Source organism: Vigna umbellata, chromosome 3, assembly GCF_029865625.1.
Source record: "Vigna umbellata cultivar VRB3 chromosome 3, Vumbellata_1.0, whole genome shotgun sequence".
Taxonomy (NCBI): Eukaryota; Viridiplantae; Streptophyta; class Magnoliopsida; order Fabales; family Fabaceae; genus Vigna; species Vigna umbellata.
Genome location: NC_142167.1, coordinates 55,953,562 through 55,970,403, shown reverse-complemented (window position 1 = coordinate 55,970,403; position 16,842 = coordinate 55,953,562). Strand labels below are relative to the sequence as shown.

At 30.2% G+C, this 16,842-nt stretch overlaps 1 protein-coding gene and 1 long non-coding RNA gene across 4 annotated transcripts; both read left to right on the top strand.

The window, feature by feature from the left end:
* The first annotated feature begins 9,886 nt into the window (after positions 1–9,886).
* On the top strand, positions 9,887–12,210 carry LOC148203043 (uncharacterized). 3 transcript variants are annotated; one of them, XR_015785251.1, is made up of 4 exons: positions 9,887–10,044; positions 10,167–10,268; positions 11,771–11,821; positions 12,132–12,210. It is a non-coding gene; the product is annotated as an uncharacterized LOC148203043 (long non-coding RNA). The 3 variants fall into 3 exon arrangements; XR_015785252.1 differs by having other exon boundaries at positions 9,990–10,044; positions 10,173–10,268; XR_015785250.1 differs by lacking the exon at positions 9,887–10,044 and having other exon boundaries at positions 10,051–10,268.
* Positions 12,211–12,501: 291 nt separating this feature from the next.
* Positions 12,502–15,468, top strand: LOC148203042 (uncharacterized). The gene is made up of 2 exons (XM_088108848.1): positions 12,502–13,707; positions 14,880–15,468. Exons 1-2 carry the CDS (start codon positions 13,668–13,670, stop codon positions 15,296–15,298), a joined length of 459 nt encoding a protein of 152 aa, XP_087964974.1. The 5' UTR covers positions 12,502–13,667; the 3' UTR covers positions 15,299–15,468.
* Positions 15,469–16,842: the final 1,374 nt, after the last annotated feature.

The following is a 16,842-nucleotide window of genomic DNA, read 5'->3' as shown; positions in this document are numbered from 1 at the left end:
TCATTGTACCCTTCTAGTACAGTGGGAAATCCATTATATTCAATGGCATAATCCATTGAACCTCTTAAGTATCTCATAATCCTGGAAAGTGCATCCCAATGTTCTTGATTTGGACATTGAGTGTACCTACTCAGTCTACCTACTGCATAACAAAAGTTCATCAAGTGTAGTAAGCTCCCAATTATCTGGGCATACTGAGTCTGAGATAATAATTCTCCTCTATTTTTCATTAATTTAGAATTAGCATCATAAGGGGTACTCACTGGTTTGAGGTCATAAAACCTAAACTTCTTAAGAAGTTTCTCAATATATTGTTCTTGGGATAGTAATATACTATCTCCCTTCCTTATGATTCTAATACCTAAAATCACATTGGCTTCACCTATGTCTTTCATTTCAAAATTTGATCCTAGAAACAATTTAGTTCTAGCGACAATCTCATTACGTGTACCAAAATCATGTCATCCACACACAAACATATAATGACAATCATCATTTTCAAATTTAGAATACTATCAATATCAGGTGAAAAAGCCAATTTTATTTCTTTGAGTAATTAAGTAAAATTATCGACACTTATTCTATTTTTAAAACAAAACTGCCACTGCATTTATACAAAAAAAATGCACCACCTTAAATCAAAATAATATATGCCAAAAGCACTAAACCGTACGTTAGCTTTCCATTCAATACCATGTGCCAATCTTTGAAAAATTTCTACAAAGTTAACATTATAACAAATGAACCCATCATGGTCCCACAATATTTAATCCAAATTTTTATGCACCAAATCATAATATATGTATGAAGATATGTTCACAGTACCATAAAATTGCTTATTCAAACTAAACTAAACCAATATGTTGAACGCAAACCTAACATCACACTTCACGAAAAAAAAATAAAGCTGACCAGCAAAATAATTGTGCCTCAAATTATAGCCGAAACAACAATTCCAAAAGTATTATCCCGACATTCTTCGTATTACTCTTTTTGATAGAACAGTTCAATATTACCATCACATTCTTGTTTAATTTCTATACTCACAAAACTTGAATACACAAAAAAATATTCAACCATTTCATTAATCATTATTATGAGAAAAAAATTAACTTTAGTCTTCCCAGTTTACCAAAACATAATTATTTCATTTAATATCAGCAGCAACACAATCCAAACCAGAGATCCCATCCATATATATATATATATATATATATAGAGAGAGAGATATATATATATATATATATAAAATATTTACAACGAAAAAAAACAATATTCAAAACAATATTCAAGTGTTAAAGCATACCATAATTTATCCACTATCCATAGATATTCAAAACACAATTCAAATCACATTCTTATTTTCCTTTATTAGATTTTTATTTTGTAACCTCAAAAATTAGAATTCAATATATATATATATATATATATATATATATATATATATATATATATATATATATATATATATATATATATATATATATATATATACCCCTTATTTCACTTTTATCCAAGAAGGCATATACATTCAGTACTTCAGTACCCCTTATTTCTACACTTGACCATGCTAGAATGATCCTTATCGTGAATATTTGAGCTAGCCATATCGGATGAATGTTGTTTATTGTTTAGAAATTAGAAGTAATTATTTTAAGTTTGAATATTTATATTTTGCCGCTGATAAATTCTGGTGTTTTGATGAAACAGATCCAAAAAGTGAGAGTAGGAGCTCTGATATTTATCTTCCAAGAGATGAAGCTTTTGGACATTTGAAGTTAGTGGCCCCATATTCCCTATTTTTTCTCCTTTTCTTACAAATTATTAGGAAGTTTATATAACTTTGTCATTTTGTTTTTATTTTCTATTTATTTATTTTGTGTATCTTGTATCAGTGCTATGCTGCACTGTAGTTATTAAACGTTCAAAAATACATTAAAAACATTTTGTTTTATCTCTCTACTGAAAGAGTGAGATAGTACACTTAAAAAGGTTTATTGGTTATTTATAGATATAGATATTGTTCTCTCATTTAAGAAATGAAATATTATAGGTGTCAGCACTTATTGGAAGTCTATGATCTTCTTATTCCAAATATTTGTTTGATGGCTTTATGAACTGTGATAAGTTAAAAATAATTATTGGTTATTCTATAGATTATTTCAAATAGGATATAAGTTTTCTTTGCTTTTTTTTTCTAATTATTGATTAATTGTAATCTTTGTGTGTCCAACTTCTTAATCCTATCATATCCAATTGAATTACTATATACTTATGAGTTCTCCTTTACTGTAACAACCACAAGCTTCTGTTTATGAATCAAATCTCTTTTTAGTGATATAGCAATCGTATCATACTGATAGATGATAATAGAACAACTTTTTCCTTGTAGCTGTTCAAAATTTAGTGAGAATTTTCAAATAAGAAAATTACCAATGTCACTTACACTTGTAAATTATGTGATTATTAATCTTTTACCTTTTTATAAACTATCATATCTTACTTTTTTTACTCAAATGAATAATTTATTTGAGACTGAATAATCTATGTTGATTTCAGTTCTATCTTACTATTTTGAAATTTTTTATCAAATTTTTTCCTAAAATTTTTTTATTCGAATCTATATTGATTATAAATTGATTGGATGAAAAGAATATTATTATGTATTCATTATTATTTTAAAAAAAACACATATTATAACGTACTAAAGAATGTACGTGATGATATGTTGATCAGATGTTATAACGTACAAAAATATATACGTAATAATAGATGACATATTATAACGTAAAAACAAATTTACGTTATAATATGTCTCGTCTTATTATAACGGACAAATGAAAATTTGTCATAATAAACTGCGCATATTATGACGAACTTCAGAAACTACGTTATAATATGTTGAAGTTATTATAACGTAAATTTTTGTTACGTTATAAAATGCGCAGACTTATTATATCGCCCAAAACTATGTCCCCAATAACTACGTTATAATATATCATTACGTTATAAATGTCATTTTTCCACTAGTGAAAGCAAGACAACCATACAATCTCATAATTTAAAATAACCATTGCAAATCAAGATAGTTCCCTATACCTTTTTAGTTTTGTATAGTAACCAGATCAGAAATCAAAGGAATAAAATTTCAGTCGGTTGTATCTATATACAGATGTATAAGTTCTTAAGATTGTTGTAAAAAAAATGCTGACAAAATCAAGAGCAATATTTCTTGAGGCGTCACTGTCCTTAAGGATTTATTCGCGGTGTATTGCGCAAGGCCCCAAGGATACAACAGAACTTCTCTCTGAGGATATCAGAACTAGCAAGGATCTCTAAAAAGAGTATAAAATAAACCCAGAAGACGAAAAGAAGAAAAGAAAAGGAGAGAAGACTGACTTGGGATGTTTTTGGAATGGGGGAAAAACTCTCTATTTATAGAGTTAGGAAAGAATAAAATCAATAAAAGACAATAAAAGTTATTAAATATTTTACCGGTTGGGCACTTAATAAAATGAATTTAAACGTTATTGGCAATTAAAGTTTTGAACGTTGCAATCCAACGTTTTTCTTTGGCAATAATCTAACATTATTACAACAATCCCCTACTTATAGCAAAAGAAAAACATAAGAAACTTTTATTCTGGGTCTCACAGGATGTAATACATCAGACCTGGTATAGCAAGCTATATGAACCAGTCTTAGATTGAAATACTTAACACATAGTGTAGTTGGTATAGCAAGCTATATGAACCAAAGACACTAGACGTGTGTTAGAGGTTTATCAATCACAATACACGCCCACAATCCTTGCTGTTATCGCTGTGTTGCGCTTAATAGGCCATGCGCGTGCCCGGTATTCATGAGTGCTCTAGAGATCATGTCCGGTATTCTCTGATCCTGCAAAACTCGAGATAGCGAAACCAGAGATCCATGTCACCCTTGTAGCACTTCAAAGCGAGCTCGTAAATCTCCATAATCTTATGCAAGCCGGCGACATTCGACTTGGACTTCTTCAGCTTCTTGTTACCTTGATTTCTAATTTATCGTGCTACAGACTTCTTGCGTAGCTCGCAGAGAGCGTCAAGTTAAGTCTCATACTCAATATAGGCCAAGAAATCCTACTTTAGAGGACACGAATGCTTCAGCCTGTACTCAAATTTTCGCCGTTGCTTCACAATCTTGGCAATTTCGCGACGGTTGAAGAGATCACATGCTCGAGGTCGTCAAGCTCATATATCATTCGCCATGTTGCTTGGTTTCGAACACGGTCAAACAGAGGAGCAACACGACCAACTACGAAGCTTTTAGTTTCGAACCTGAACCTATCTTTCTGTGAGTTGAGGTAGAAGGAAGGTTTTGTTCATGTTGGGACTCTTATTGAAAACGTTGAGCGGATGTCAATATGCGTTTACTTCTTAAATGGATGTGAATATCCATGGTCGACATCCGTTTATCCACTTCCGTTACAATTTTAGTAAAAAAATAAAAATAAAAATTAAATATTAATAAAGGGCAAAAAAAAGATGAAAAGGTCCAGGAAAAAGTATGTGGTGGTGGAGGAAGCAACACTCCAAAAAAAAACGAAATTGGTCCAAAGACTTATGCTACTAACTGTCCTAATCAATCCATTTTATGGATAGAAAAACTAAGCGTTATTGACATTTCAAAAGAAGAAAACGAGTATGGTCCAAAAAGACCGTAAGCATTAATTATTGTATATGTCTTAATGCACTTCATATGTGAAAAAAAATCAAACCAAATGAAATTGGTCCAAAGACCAGGTTTTGTTTTTCAAGATTAATGAATTTGGATAGATATAAAGAAGAGAGATTGTTTGGATTAAGAGAAATATAATAAGAAATAAAAATATTTGAAAAATAAAATTTATAAAAAATATTTATATGATAATTTTTTTAAAAAAATATTTTAATTGATAAATTTTAAAAATTATCATTTCGGGAACCAAAATAATAATTAAAATTAATTTAATCCGTAAATAAGAAGACCAAAATATATAAAAGAATAGAACAATTCTACTTTCAGATGTTTAATATTATTTTATATGTTATAGAAATATGGAATGGACATATCATGAATTGGTCTCAACCTGTAACATAGATTCCGAAACTATTAAAATTAATTTTCATACTCATTTATTACTAAGCATTCATATATTTTTTTTCAACTACAATTATTCACATTTAATTGAAGTATATACATTGGAATTAAAATTGAAGTACAAATTATGAGTTAGAAAAAAGAAAAAAAAACTCATCTACCACTAACGCCAACTCGTCTTCTTCCACACTACACTTGGAAGAAAGAGAAATGAAACTAGTCGAAAACTCCTAAGATATACTTGTCCTATTGGACTCCATTTTATAGGTTAGAAAAATTAATCACATTAGGTATATATGAAAAGCAGAAAATGAAATTTGTCTAAGTAAATAATTAAGTATACTAATCAATCCATCCGTTTAATCGGATAAAAAAAACTAAGAAACATATACATTTGGATATTTGGACAGAAGAAAATGAAACTAGTCCAAAAAGAGCTTAAGCATTAATTTGTAGTTAAAGAAAATAAAATAAACATGTTAAACAAAAGAATAAAATGAAATTGGTCCTAAGACCTTTACTTATTGATGGCCTAATTTGATCTTATTATGATAAATAAATAAATAAATTCCAATTAAAAACGAAATACAGATAAATACCATAATAAGAACAAGAGTCTCAATCTCTAAACTTTGGATTCTAATTTCTCATACGGGTAAATATGACACATTTAGTATTTTGTCAGAGCATCATTAAATAATATTTTTCTTTTTAATATATACTTATGCATCTTTTATAGTTGGTTATCTTAATTTATTTACTTCATGAAAAATATGTGAAATAATAATTTATTTTTTGGTGAATGAAAATGTCTATTTAAAACAGCTAAGAATTAAATAAAACTCGACTGAATTTAATTTTAAGAGTATATATCAATTCGTTCATTGATTTAATTTATGTTAATCGGCAGCGATATATATAGATTTATATATATATATATATATATATATATATATATATATATAGATTTATATATATATATATATATATATATAGATATATATATATATATATATATATATATATATATATAGATTTATATATATATATATATATATAGATATATATATATATATAGATATATATATATATAGATAGATATATATATATATATATATATAGATAGATATATATATATATATAGATAGATAGATAGAAACAAAAGCATTTCATATGTATTGAATGTTGACATAGATGTTTGTTTTATTCTCATTTTTCTAATTTTCTTTTCAAGGTTAAAAACAACGGAGATAATGAAAGCTACACTTATTTCAAATGATGTGTATATTATTTCAAAGCACGAGTGGTGTCAAATATGATTGATTGTAATCAATGCATCAAGTCAAACATTTTAAAAACTATCAGAAAATATTCAATTGTGAGAATCAGCCATACACTGATTATAACAAAGCATATTTAATATATGGTGATTTGATTTGATCGGCGAAAATGAACTTTAAAATTTAATATTATCGTTGGAGTTTAACATGAGTAAGTTTATATATGGTGATTTGATTTGATCGGCTAAAATGAACTTTAAAATTTAATATTATCGTTGGAGTTTAACATATATGAGTAAGTTTACATGTGTTATATTATTTTTATTTTTATTTTATTTTTTATTTGTTTGTTATTATTTTTTATTTATATTTTAGATTTAATTTATATTTTTTTATTATAAATATGAAGTTTTATGTATATATTTAAATAAAGAGATTAATCATCTACGTAATTTTTATTACATTTAATATGGTATTTAGAATTTAAGGCTCTTTTAAAAAAAATATTTGTTGTCTTTGTCACTACATCTGTTACTGTTGGTGGTGGCGTCGTCTATTATTGTTGGTTGCTCTGTCATCTATCGTTATCAATACTAGAGTTTCAGTTTTGACCGATAATGACACAATTTTAATCGTTTAGGGCAGGCGACCATCGTGCCATCAACATCGGAGCTCATATGCGCTCTCAATACCATTTGAAGTTGTGGATATGCTCCATTTTTTCGTAGTGCTCGATGGTGTATTTTGTCTCCTCTTAGGCATCGCTCTCTCAAGTTCGTCGTGCATGGTCGCACGTCTCGTCTCTTGTTAGGTAGCTATTTAGAGCATTTGGGATTTTTTAGGTTTTTCTTTCCTGTTCATCAATGACATCTTTTGTTGTTGTCTCTTCCAATCTCCCTTTGTCACTATTGCGTTTCACCCATCCATATATACTTTGTTTCCTAGATTTATATGAAGTAACCTCCTAGATTTATGGTTAGGGGGAGTCTTTTGGTTTGGTATTTGGTCTTCTATGTCGTATTCGCAAATCATTAATAATTTGGTGTCATTTGAGTGTATAAACAAATATTTTCACTAAGTCTATGTTAATTATATTATAGTAACAAGCTTTGTACGTACGATTTGTATGCACCCACTTAAGACGGAGTGTTAGATATATTATCTTTTATATTTTATCTTAGTTTGTTTGTTATTATTTCTTATTTGTATTTTGGACTTAACCCATATTTCTTTTATTATAAATAGAATACCCTATGTGTATATACAACAAAAGAAAGATTAATCTCATACATAATTTTCACTGTATTCAATAAGAATAGCTAATACAATTTTATTTTTCTAGGTTTACATTAAGCATCTATAATTTGAAGGTTTTTGAGATTTGATCTTTAGAAATAATTATATGCAAAATTGTTTAATCTTATCTATATACATAATTTACAACAAATTATGAATAATAGAAGTATTCATCGATATATATATATATACAAAGGTAACCTTTTTTAGTGACAATAAACATGTAAGATTAACTTCATAATTCATTTATTATTAGGACACTTTTGGAATAAAGTTTGAAACATATTTTAATGATATTTGCATTGGAAAAAAAATCTATATCATATGTGAACGAGTAGATGCTTGTATTAGTTGTATTGACTTATATAATTAGTATCTCCTAATTTCTATTCATGGCTAAGAATATTAACCACACAAATAATCACATAATGTGGAAAAATAAAAGTATTTCAAAAAGACCATTCTTCTGCTTTTGGAGTAAATGATACTAGGGTCAAACTCAAATAAAGTGCATGGCTGGATAAAGAGGAAGTGGACTTCTCAAACATAATTAGATGGATCCCATATCAAAATTCATTATTGATCATAATTAATCAAATTATCAAAGTAAATTTAATTTATATTGAATTGAAAAACAATCCAAATTAATCTAGAGTGAAATTAAAATGAATCTGAATTTTATATTCAATCTATTTTATTGAATCTAAATGACCGCATTTTCAATAATCAAATTCATGATCATCCTTAAAAAGGTGATTAAGATGAGATTCAATATATGCTGAAGTACAACTTATTGGGATATCTCACATTTTTTTCTTACAAATACAAATTTCGATTGGCTATAACTAAATGTGACAAGCCACTAGCAATCATCAGTTTTCAAGATGGAATGTAAAAGATTCACATTATTAGGAATTCTCACATTGACTTAAAATTAAAATTACAAAATAGATTATCTAATTACACACTATCAAATCATTAAAGCTTCATCTTAGAATAAACACTCGATAACTTTTTTACAAGTATACCAAATCGTTACAAGTAATACAGTGAATAAGTAAAATATCGTTCTTTCAAGGGAATTTGAGTCACGTTATTCTTTCAAGATTATTTATCAAAATAAATTATTGATAACAACATTTGATTTCAACTTTGAAAAATAGCATCAAATTAACAATGTAAAAATTCAAAATTGTAAAATTGGAATAAATATCACTGGAATTGGTCTGTGACTAACATTACAGTAACATCGTGAACAAAATACGTTATTTATTCAAACATCCTGAACATTAATGTATTGTCATACAACCAATTCCACTGGACAGAAAAACTAGTCTCTCCTAGACATCTAAAACGTACTATTTACCGCAATTTCTTGCAGAAAGTGAAGTCTTGATGTCTTGAAGTGTCTCCTGAGCGTCTCCTCAAGTTCTCTAGTCTTTTTCGTGCTCTGTTTGTGTGTCAGAAGATAGTTTATGTCCTTCTGTCATGTCTTTTTAAGTCACTTAACTTCATTAATTCGCTTAGCGCACATGTCTTTATGCGTTGTGCAAATTTTCTTAACTGCTGCACTTCAACTGATGGTATTCGCTCAGCGCACAGGTACTGGTGCGTTGTGCGAATGTCCTCCTTCTGACTGGGCAAGTTAGGGCTTGCGCTTTGCGAGAATTGGCTGACAAGAGTCCAAATAATACAATCTTTCCTTACAATGTTTTACATAACATCTACTTCCTATTACAACTTTCACTGAGTAACAACCACTACAAGAAATAATGAAATTACATACGGATAATTATATACGGATTCATATCCGTATATAAATGAGGCATTATGTACGGAATTTATGTACGGATACCAGAAAAAGCTTTATATACGGATATTATATACGGATATTTATATACGGAAAAATCCGTATATAAATTCCGTATATAAAGTTTGCGTGTGGTGGCGGGAAAATTATCCAGGGATATATCCGTATATAATCCGTAGTATCCGTATGTAGTTAGAACGAAGTTATTAACTGCGGATATTATATACGGATGTGGGAAATTATTTTTTTTAAATTTTTTTTTTCTGAATAATTGGATGCTGAGCTGCATATCACACTCTGAAGAAGCGTTTTCCCCTCTTTCTCGAACCCTAACTCTATTCTCGAACTCTAGAACTCTTGTTCTCTCTCTCGAACTCTCCTCTTCATCAATCCTTCATCAACCATTCATTCACCTCTCCTCTCCAACCTTCAGTCAGCTCTCGTGTCGAGCCTTCGTCTGAAACCTTCAGTCACGTCCCCTATGGATCGTCTCTTCTCTGCAGCTGTAAATCATTCTTCTCTGGAGCCCTAAATCTGGTAAGTGATTCTTCTTTTCGTTCATGTTTATGGTAATCTGTAATGGTTAGAAATCTTTAAAATTGAAACCTAATCTGTGTTGATTTGATTTTCATTGCCCCATTTTTGGTTCGTCTGGGAAGACGTAGTTGGATTTTGACGAGGCATCGATTGAGGCTGCTGTGTTGCGGTATAAGCTGAGACGTAGAACTTGGTGCTGCGAAGGCCGAAGGAACCACAAAAAGGTGTTTTTAATTTCCTCTCTTGTAATGGAAATTAGCTTTTATAAATGTGATTCTTGCTTCTGCTACTACTGCTCTATTATGGATTCAAACTCGACTCACTTAGCAAGCAATCCCTTGTGCCACTCTGATTATTTAATGCGATCACTCAGTGATGGAAATTCAATGCACAATCATGTTTTACATCCAAAGGCTAAACACAAAGTAAACAGCTGACAGCTGTAGTTTGTTCAAATGAATAACCTAATGTAATGTAGTGCTCCTCTGTCTTTATAACCATGTGTTCTGCAATAGAGGTTCACTGACTTTTATAATAATACTCTATAATAATTCAACCACATTTCTTAATTTCTCTTTGTTGATTGTCTCGGTTTGATTTTTTTTTTGTTAGAAATCTCAACCTCCCACCTCACCCCATCCAACAAAAGAAACAAGAAATAGGGGATAATTCGAAAAGTAATACTTGTGGGAACACTATTGCAAGATTTAGGACCCCCATTGACAATCCTGGAAATACTAACAGTTAATATAAGTAGCCATAAAATACAATAATATACTCACAAGAAAGAATAAGCTATCAACCCTGCTCACCTTGGCCAAGCCCCAATGACTGAATATGTGTGGAAACTAAGGCATATGGAACGCTGTAAGTGATCTGAAATAATTGATCCATGAAGCCAGATAAACTTACACAGAACTCTCAAATAATATATTGGCAAAATCATGCACAATTAATGGGGTAATGTCCAAATTTTAAATTTTGACATGTCTTGATTCTCGAGATAGAAAATGCCAGTTTGTGTTAAAAACTGCTGCCAAGCTTGAGTCAAGACACTATAGGAGACATAATAGTACTGTTTATGTTAAGGTACATAGGAGAACAGAAGGCAGTTTGAGCTAAAGAGATCATGCAGACAAAATCAAATGAACTAAGATACTTTATATGATGAGTCACTGAAACCATGCAAAAAGACAGAATTTGAGTTTTTGTTTTAAGGAACATGGGAGACAGAAAGGGTGCCTTCAATATTGGCAGAAAAAGAACAAACAAAATGCTTTTAGCAGGAAATAGAGCAACTTTATATATATATATATATATATATATATATATATATATAATTTTTTTTTACTAAAACGAGATAGTAAATTTTTTGCTAAAATATGTTTTACTATGAAATGATTTTTAAAAAATAGTGCGATTATAATTTTAAAATTTTGGTTTAATTATTCATTTGATTTATATTTTTGTTTCTAAATTTGAGTTGCTTTTATAGTTTTTTTTTTCTTGTATCAATTTGATTGTGATTTGTGAAAAGTTTATAGTAATTATACTTCTTTTTTCCATATGTTTTGATGCAAACTTGGTTGAGATCCCAGTTGAAGTTGAGGATCCTGGTCATTATTACTACCATGTGAGAAGTTATTAAATCTTTTAGTAGCTTCTTTTTGCCTTGGTGGACTATTGAATATTTTTCTTACTGATGATTTTGTGTTAAAATGTGCAGTTTGCTTTTTTTACTTCCAGAACAATAGCAGCACTTGAGGAGTTAACATGGGTGAGCAAGCTTGTTAGTGTAATATAAACATCTTCAATTCTTTGTAATGCATATTAATTTCCCTTTTTAACTAGGAAGCATGATGGTGGCAATGACTATCAAAGTCAAGATAATTTGATTTATTCATTGCATAAATTATTTGGTAGTTGTTTATGGCTATTAAATTAATTGGGTAGTTGAAAGTCCATTGAGAATGGTTGTAACTTGTACTGACTTGTCTTCTCATTTTCTGGAGTTCACTTAATGCAAAACCATTTAATATTAATCCTGGAATCAAATTTTCACTGTAAAGCCTATTGTGTTACTGCAGGATTATGGCATTGACTTTGATGATCATGATCATCCTATCAAGGTGTTCCAGTGCAGTTGTGGCAGTAAATTATGCAGACATATAAAGAGGTCAAACAGTAAGTTCATTATGCAGCTATTCAGTCACTTATCTGCAAATTTCTTTTCAATTTCCAACTCAAAGTGTGGTCTTTCATCTTTTATTTTTGCATTGACAATTCTCATCTTATGCTCCCTAATTTGTTGCAAAATTTCTTTTGTATAGTCTATTTCATTTTTCAGCGTCATATGCCCAGCCTATAATGATAATTGTAAAATATAGAGCTCATATTCTGTTTTGTTCTGGGGTTCTATTGGATAGTTGTTATTCTTCTTTTGGCAATCTGTATCTGATTGGGGTCATTTAATATAGAACTATATTAATAGTTCTGAAAATCTGTGGCTAGTTTTGTTTCCTGATATGATTTTGTACTCTTAGGAATCGTATCCTCTGTAATATTATACCCAAGAATGACGTTCCCATTAACATTTAAGATAAAAGTTAAAATTAGTTTTGTTAAAAATTGAAAAATAAAAGGAAAACTAGAAGAATTCAGTGGGAATAAGTAGTTATTGTGGACAATGACTTTCATATCTAGGGCAATATAAAAGATACCAGATCATTTTCATGATGGTGGGTTTTGCTGGTAATAAAGATATCCCAGAATATATTTCCCTAACTTTTACCAATAGTGAGAATACTTATTCCCATCCTCACTATTCTCAGGAATGAAACATAGACATGTAACAAACATCTTTAATTGAAGAATTTTCAGGTTGTTTTCTGCTTCCACAACGTAATGATTTTTGCAGCTGTTAAGACAACAAAAATGAGTCGATCCCACCCATTCAGCCTATTAAAATATATAAATTGTGTTTGAAAAAAAAAATCTAAATTATATTTTGGCTCTCTATTCCTAACATTTATTTAATTGTTTTATAATGATTTTCATTATTATGTGACTTGTGAATGTAGCACACCTTTTCTTATTTGCTTGGGTTTTGTTTGGTGTAAAACTAAAAGAAGGTGAGTTAAAATCTTGAAGATAACTACTAAATGTACCCCTCTAATTGCTAAAGTACTCCTACATTATGTGCTTTTTTGCTTTTGATATTATCCAAAACACCTTTCCAATTTGTTAAGCATGCCGTTAATTGCAAAGTAGGAAGATTGGCCGTCAACAGATTATTCAAATTATGTACAATACAACAAGAAGTCACATACTCAGACCTTCCTCTCTCTTTCTGTCTCTCTCCATTGCACCTTCCCTTCTTCTTTTCTCTGTGATTTCTGAGATAGCTTTACTGGTTTTTTCTCTTGTACAGATTTCTAGCTACAACACCCAGATATCAATTTCTGTAATTCTGTGTGTTCTGTGATGTTTATGTGAGTTTTTTTAAGGACAGTAAAACATAAACTCTTCTGGGTGTATTGGCTTCTGCTGCCTTTGTACATATTTTCTGTGTGTTCTGAGTTTTTCTACATATTTTCCCCTTTACTTGAGGAAAAGTTTGAGACATGGGCAAGCAAGGGCCTTGCTATCACTGTGGAGTTACAAGTGAGTTCTTGTCTCTCCAATATGAAATCTTTTGTTTGCAGTTTTTCCTGAGAGTTATTGGTTTTTTAAAATTTGTCTCTTTGAATTTGAAGTTTGTCTTGGAACCGATGGCATGGATTGTGATTTTGATAAGAAATTGAGATGCGTGGAAGGGAAAAGTTCTGCCCAATTTAAACAAATGGAATAATTTAGTTTAATGTTCTTTATTTGGATGTATTAGAATTCAACCATATAAACATTCCTGTTGCCCAGAATATTTGGAAACGGAAGTTCTGGAAAATTCAATTATATTAACTTCCTCTGTTGATGTGTTATGTGTCTCATTCAGTGGGTCTTTGCGTTCCTTGACAATTTGCTTTCCTTACGTGTTGCTTCTTTCTCCAAAATGAAAGGCTTCTTTTTTCCAAGCTAGCGGGGCCATGTGTTTTTCTTTATTCCACTTAACATATATTACTTACCTAGAAAGAAGATCTGGCCTCCATTCTCTTGGGGAAGGGTAAAGGGAAGTAGAGGCAAACTGTAAAGAAGAATAAAGAGGAAGGGAAGTGGGCTGATTCGATTCTCCTTGGGAATCGTTTCCATGCAAGACCACGACCACATCATTTGTATTTTGCTATCTGTGATTGTGATTGTGATTGTGTGCGTACTTTTCCCAAGCAAAAACGTAAATACTTCAATGTTTACTACTCATTATTATGGCTACCTTCTCACTGCTAAGGATATATATATGTTGGATCTCTTATCTATAAGACCAATTTAGAATATTTAAGTAGTTTTAGAAGTGGGTTTTATAGATTGAGTTAGATTTATAATTCATTTATGACAATATCTATCCTTAGTTTTGTGTTTTTTCTATTTCTATATTATAATATGTTATGCCATGATGTCTGCTTTTTTTTTCCTCTCTCACTTTGTTTTTTCCTCTGTCACTTTCTTTCCTGGTTTGTTAAAGTGTTCTGTTCATTGAACATTACTTATGATGAAGTTTTCACCAGCTTTTTCAATTTTTATTTTTAACTTATACAAAATTTGGTTTTTATTTTCTTAAAAAAATCAAAGACAAACTCTAGCAAAAGGCCTATATGTCACATGGTCTTGTGTTATACGTAACTTAACAGCTAAGCACACTGAATCTATTGGTGATTAATTAATTGTATATGACTTCTATGCAGAGGAATGGAAGGAATATTTCACTAAAAAATCTGGTGGAAAATACAAGGGACGCATATACGGCATTGGAAATGTCACTTCCCAAGATGACTGTGTTGATAGTTACATCCAACAGACACATGCATCTTCTACTGCTCAACCTCAAAATTCAGAAGAAATTCTTAACCTGAAATCGCAGTTACAACAATATGGTCAGCAGCTTCAAAAGTTTGAAGGCTTTATTGGCGTCCTCCTGCCGTTCCTTCCGCCTTCAGCAGCCGCGGCTGCACAACAATTTTTAAACCTTCAAAATCCTCAAGTTCAAAATGACGTACCCAATATAGTCCAACCAGAACAGCAACCTCCAGAACAGCAACCACCACACCAGCAACCACCACATGAACAACCAGAAGATGGAAAGGATGATTACATGCATTATTAGGAATTTTATAGAACTTATTTCCATTACTGTTGAACTTATTTAGAACCACAACTACAATCTGTTTATGAACTCCAAATGTTGCAGTTATATTTACATTATACAATATTTATGTATTCATATACAATGTTTTCTTTGTGGATTAAGTGTATCTGAAAACCTTATTAAATTTATGTCAATGTGCAATGTATAATGTCCAGGTTTGCTTGTAACAATGCTGAATGTTCACTACAATGTCCAGGTCTGCTTGTATATTGTGCATGGAGAACTGCTATATACAGAGAATTTATTTAGCTCTCGTTAAACCATTATATACGGAAAAATCCGTATATAATTTCCGTATATAAGTTATATACGGATTTATCCGTATATAAGTTATATACGGAAATATCCGTATATAACTTATATACGGAAATTATATACGGATTTTTCCGTATATAATTTATGTACGGATAAATCCGTATATAATTTCTATATATAATTTATATACGGATATTTCCGTATATAACTTATATACGGAAAAATCCGTATATAATTTCCGTATATAAGTTATATACGGATAAATCCGTATGTAAACTTAGCTACGATGGTATTATATACGGATTTTTGTCCGTATATAATCCGTATATAAACACAAAATATATACGAATTTTGGGTCTTATATACGGATTTTTGCTGTATGTAATACACTTTTTTCTTGTAGTGAACATGAATAATTACCAGATTGAGTTCATTTATAAGTGTAAAAATAACTCTTTTTCACACTTATCAATGGAGTCTTATAGCAAATCACTAAACTGCAAATTTTGTGCCAAAATTTATGACAAACGTTACTAAAATGATGGAACTTTGTTTGGAAACAAGTATTAGTGATATACTAAATGAAGCAAATTGCTATAAATTGTAAATTTTGTGCTAAAATTTGTACAACAAACATTAATGATGGGGAAAAATTCGGAGACCAAATTTTAGTGGTAAAGTAAATTATTTGAACCCATTAGACTACATAAGGCAACATATAAGAACTTTGAAAATGATCTAAGCATACTTCATTTGAACTATCAATAATTTCTTTATACCAACCAAAGATCTATCATTTATGGAAAAGGAAACTCCCATTAGTAAAGCCAGAATAAGAGCATAGGAAAATCAATGTTTAACAAAATTGATGAAAATATCTATGTAGCCGAGAGAGACATACAATTAACGAAAGTACTTTTTTGGTGCTATTATTAATTAGCAAGGATAAATAATTAAAATAATTAAACTCTATAACAATTACATTCATTCTGAATTTCAATATAAACATAGTTACTCATTTACTTAACTGAAGAGAGAAATAAGTATTATAAAATTCAAAGAAAGAAGTTAGTAGAATTATGTACCTATTGGTCCGAGTCATCTTTGGCACTATGCTATATTCAATACAACCATTTCAAGTAAATAGTGTATCAGGCTATTCAACAAAGTCAAGTAAGCAATTCTACATGGTTGCCACTCATAGCTTGGTGCTTGGCTCATTAGATATTTTGGAAAATATCTTTTGA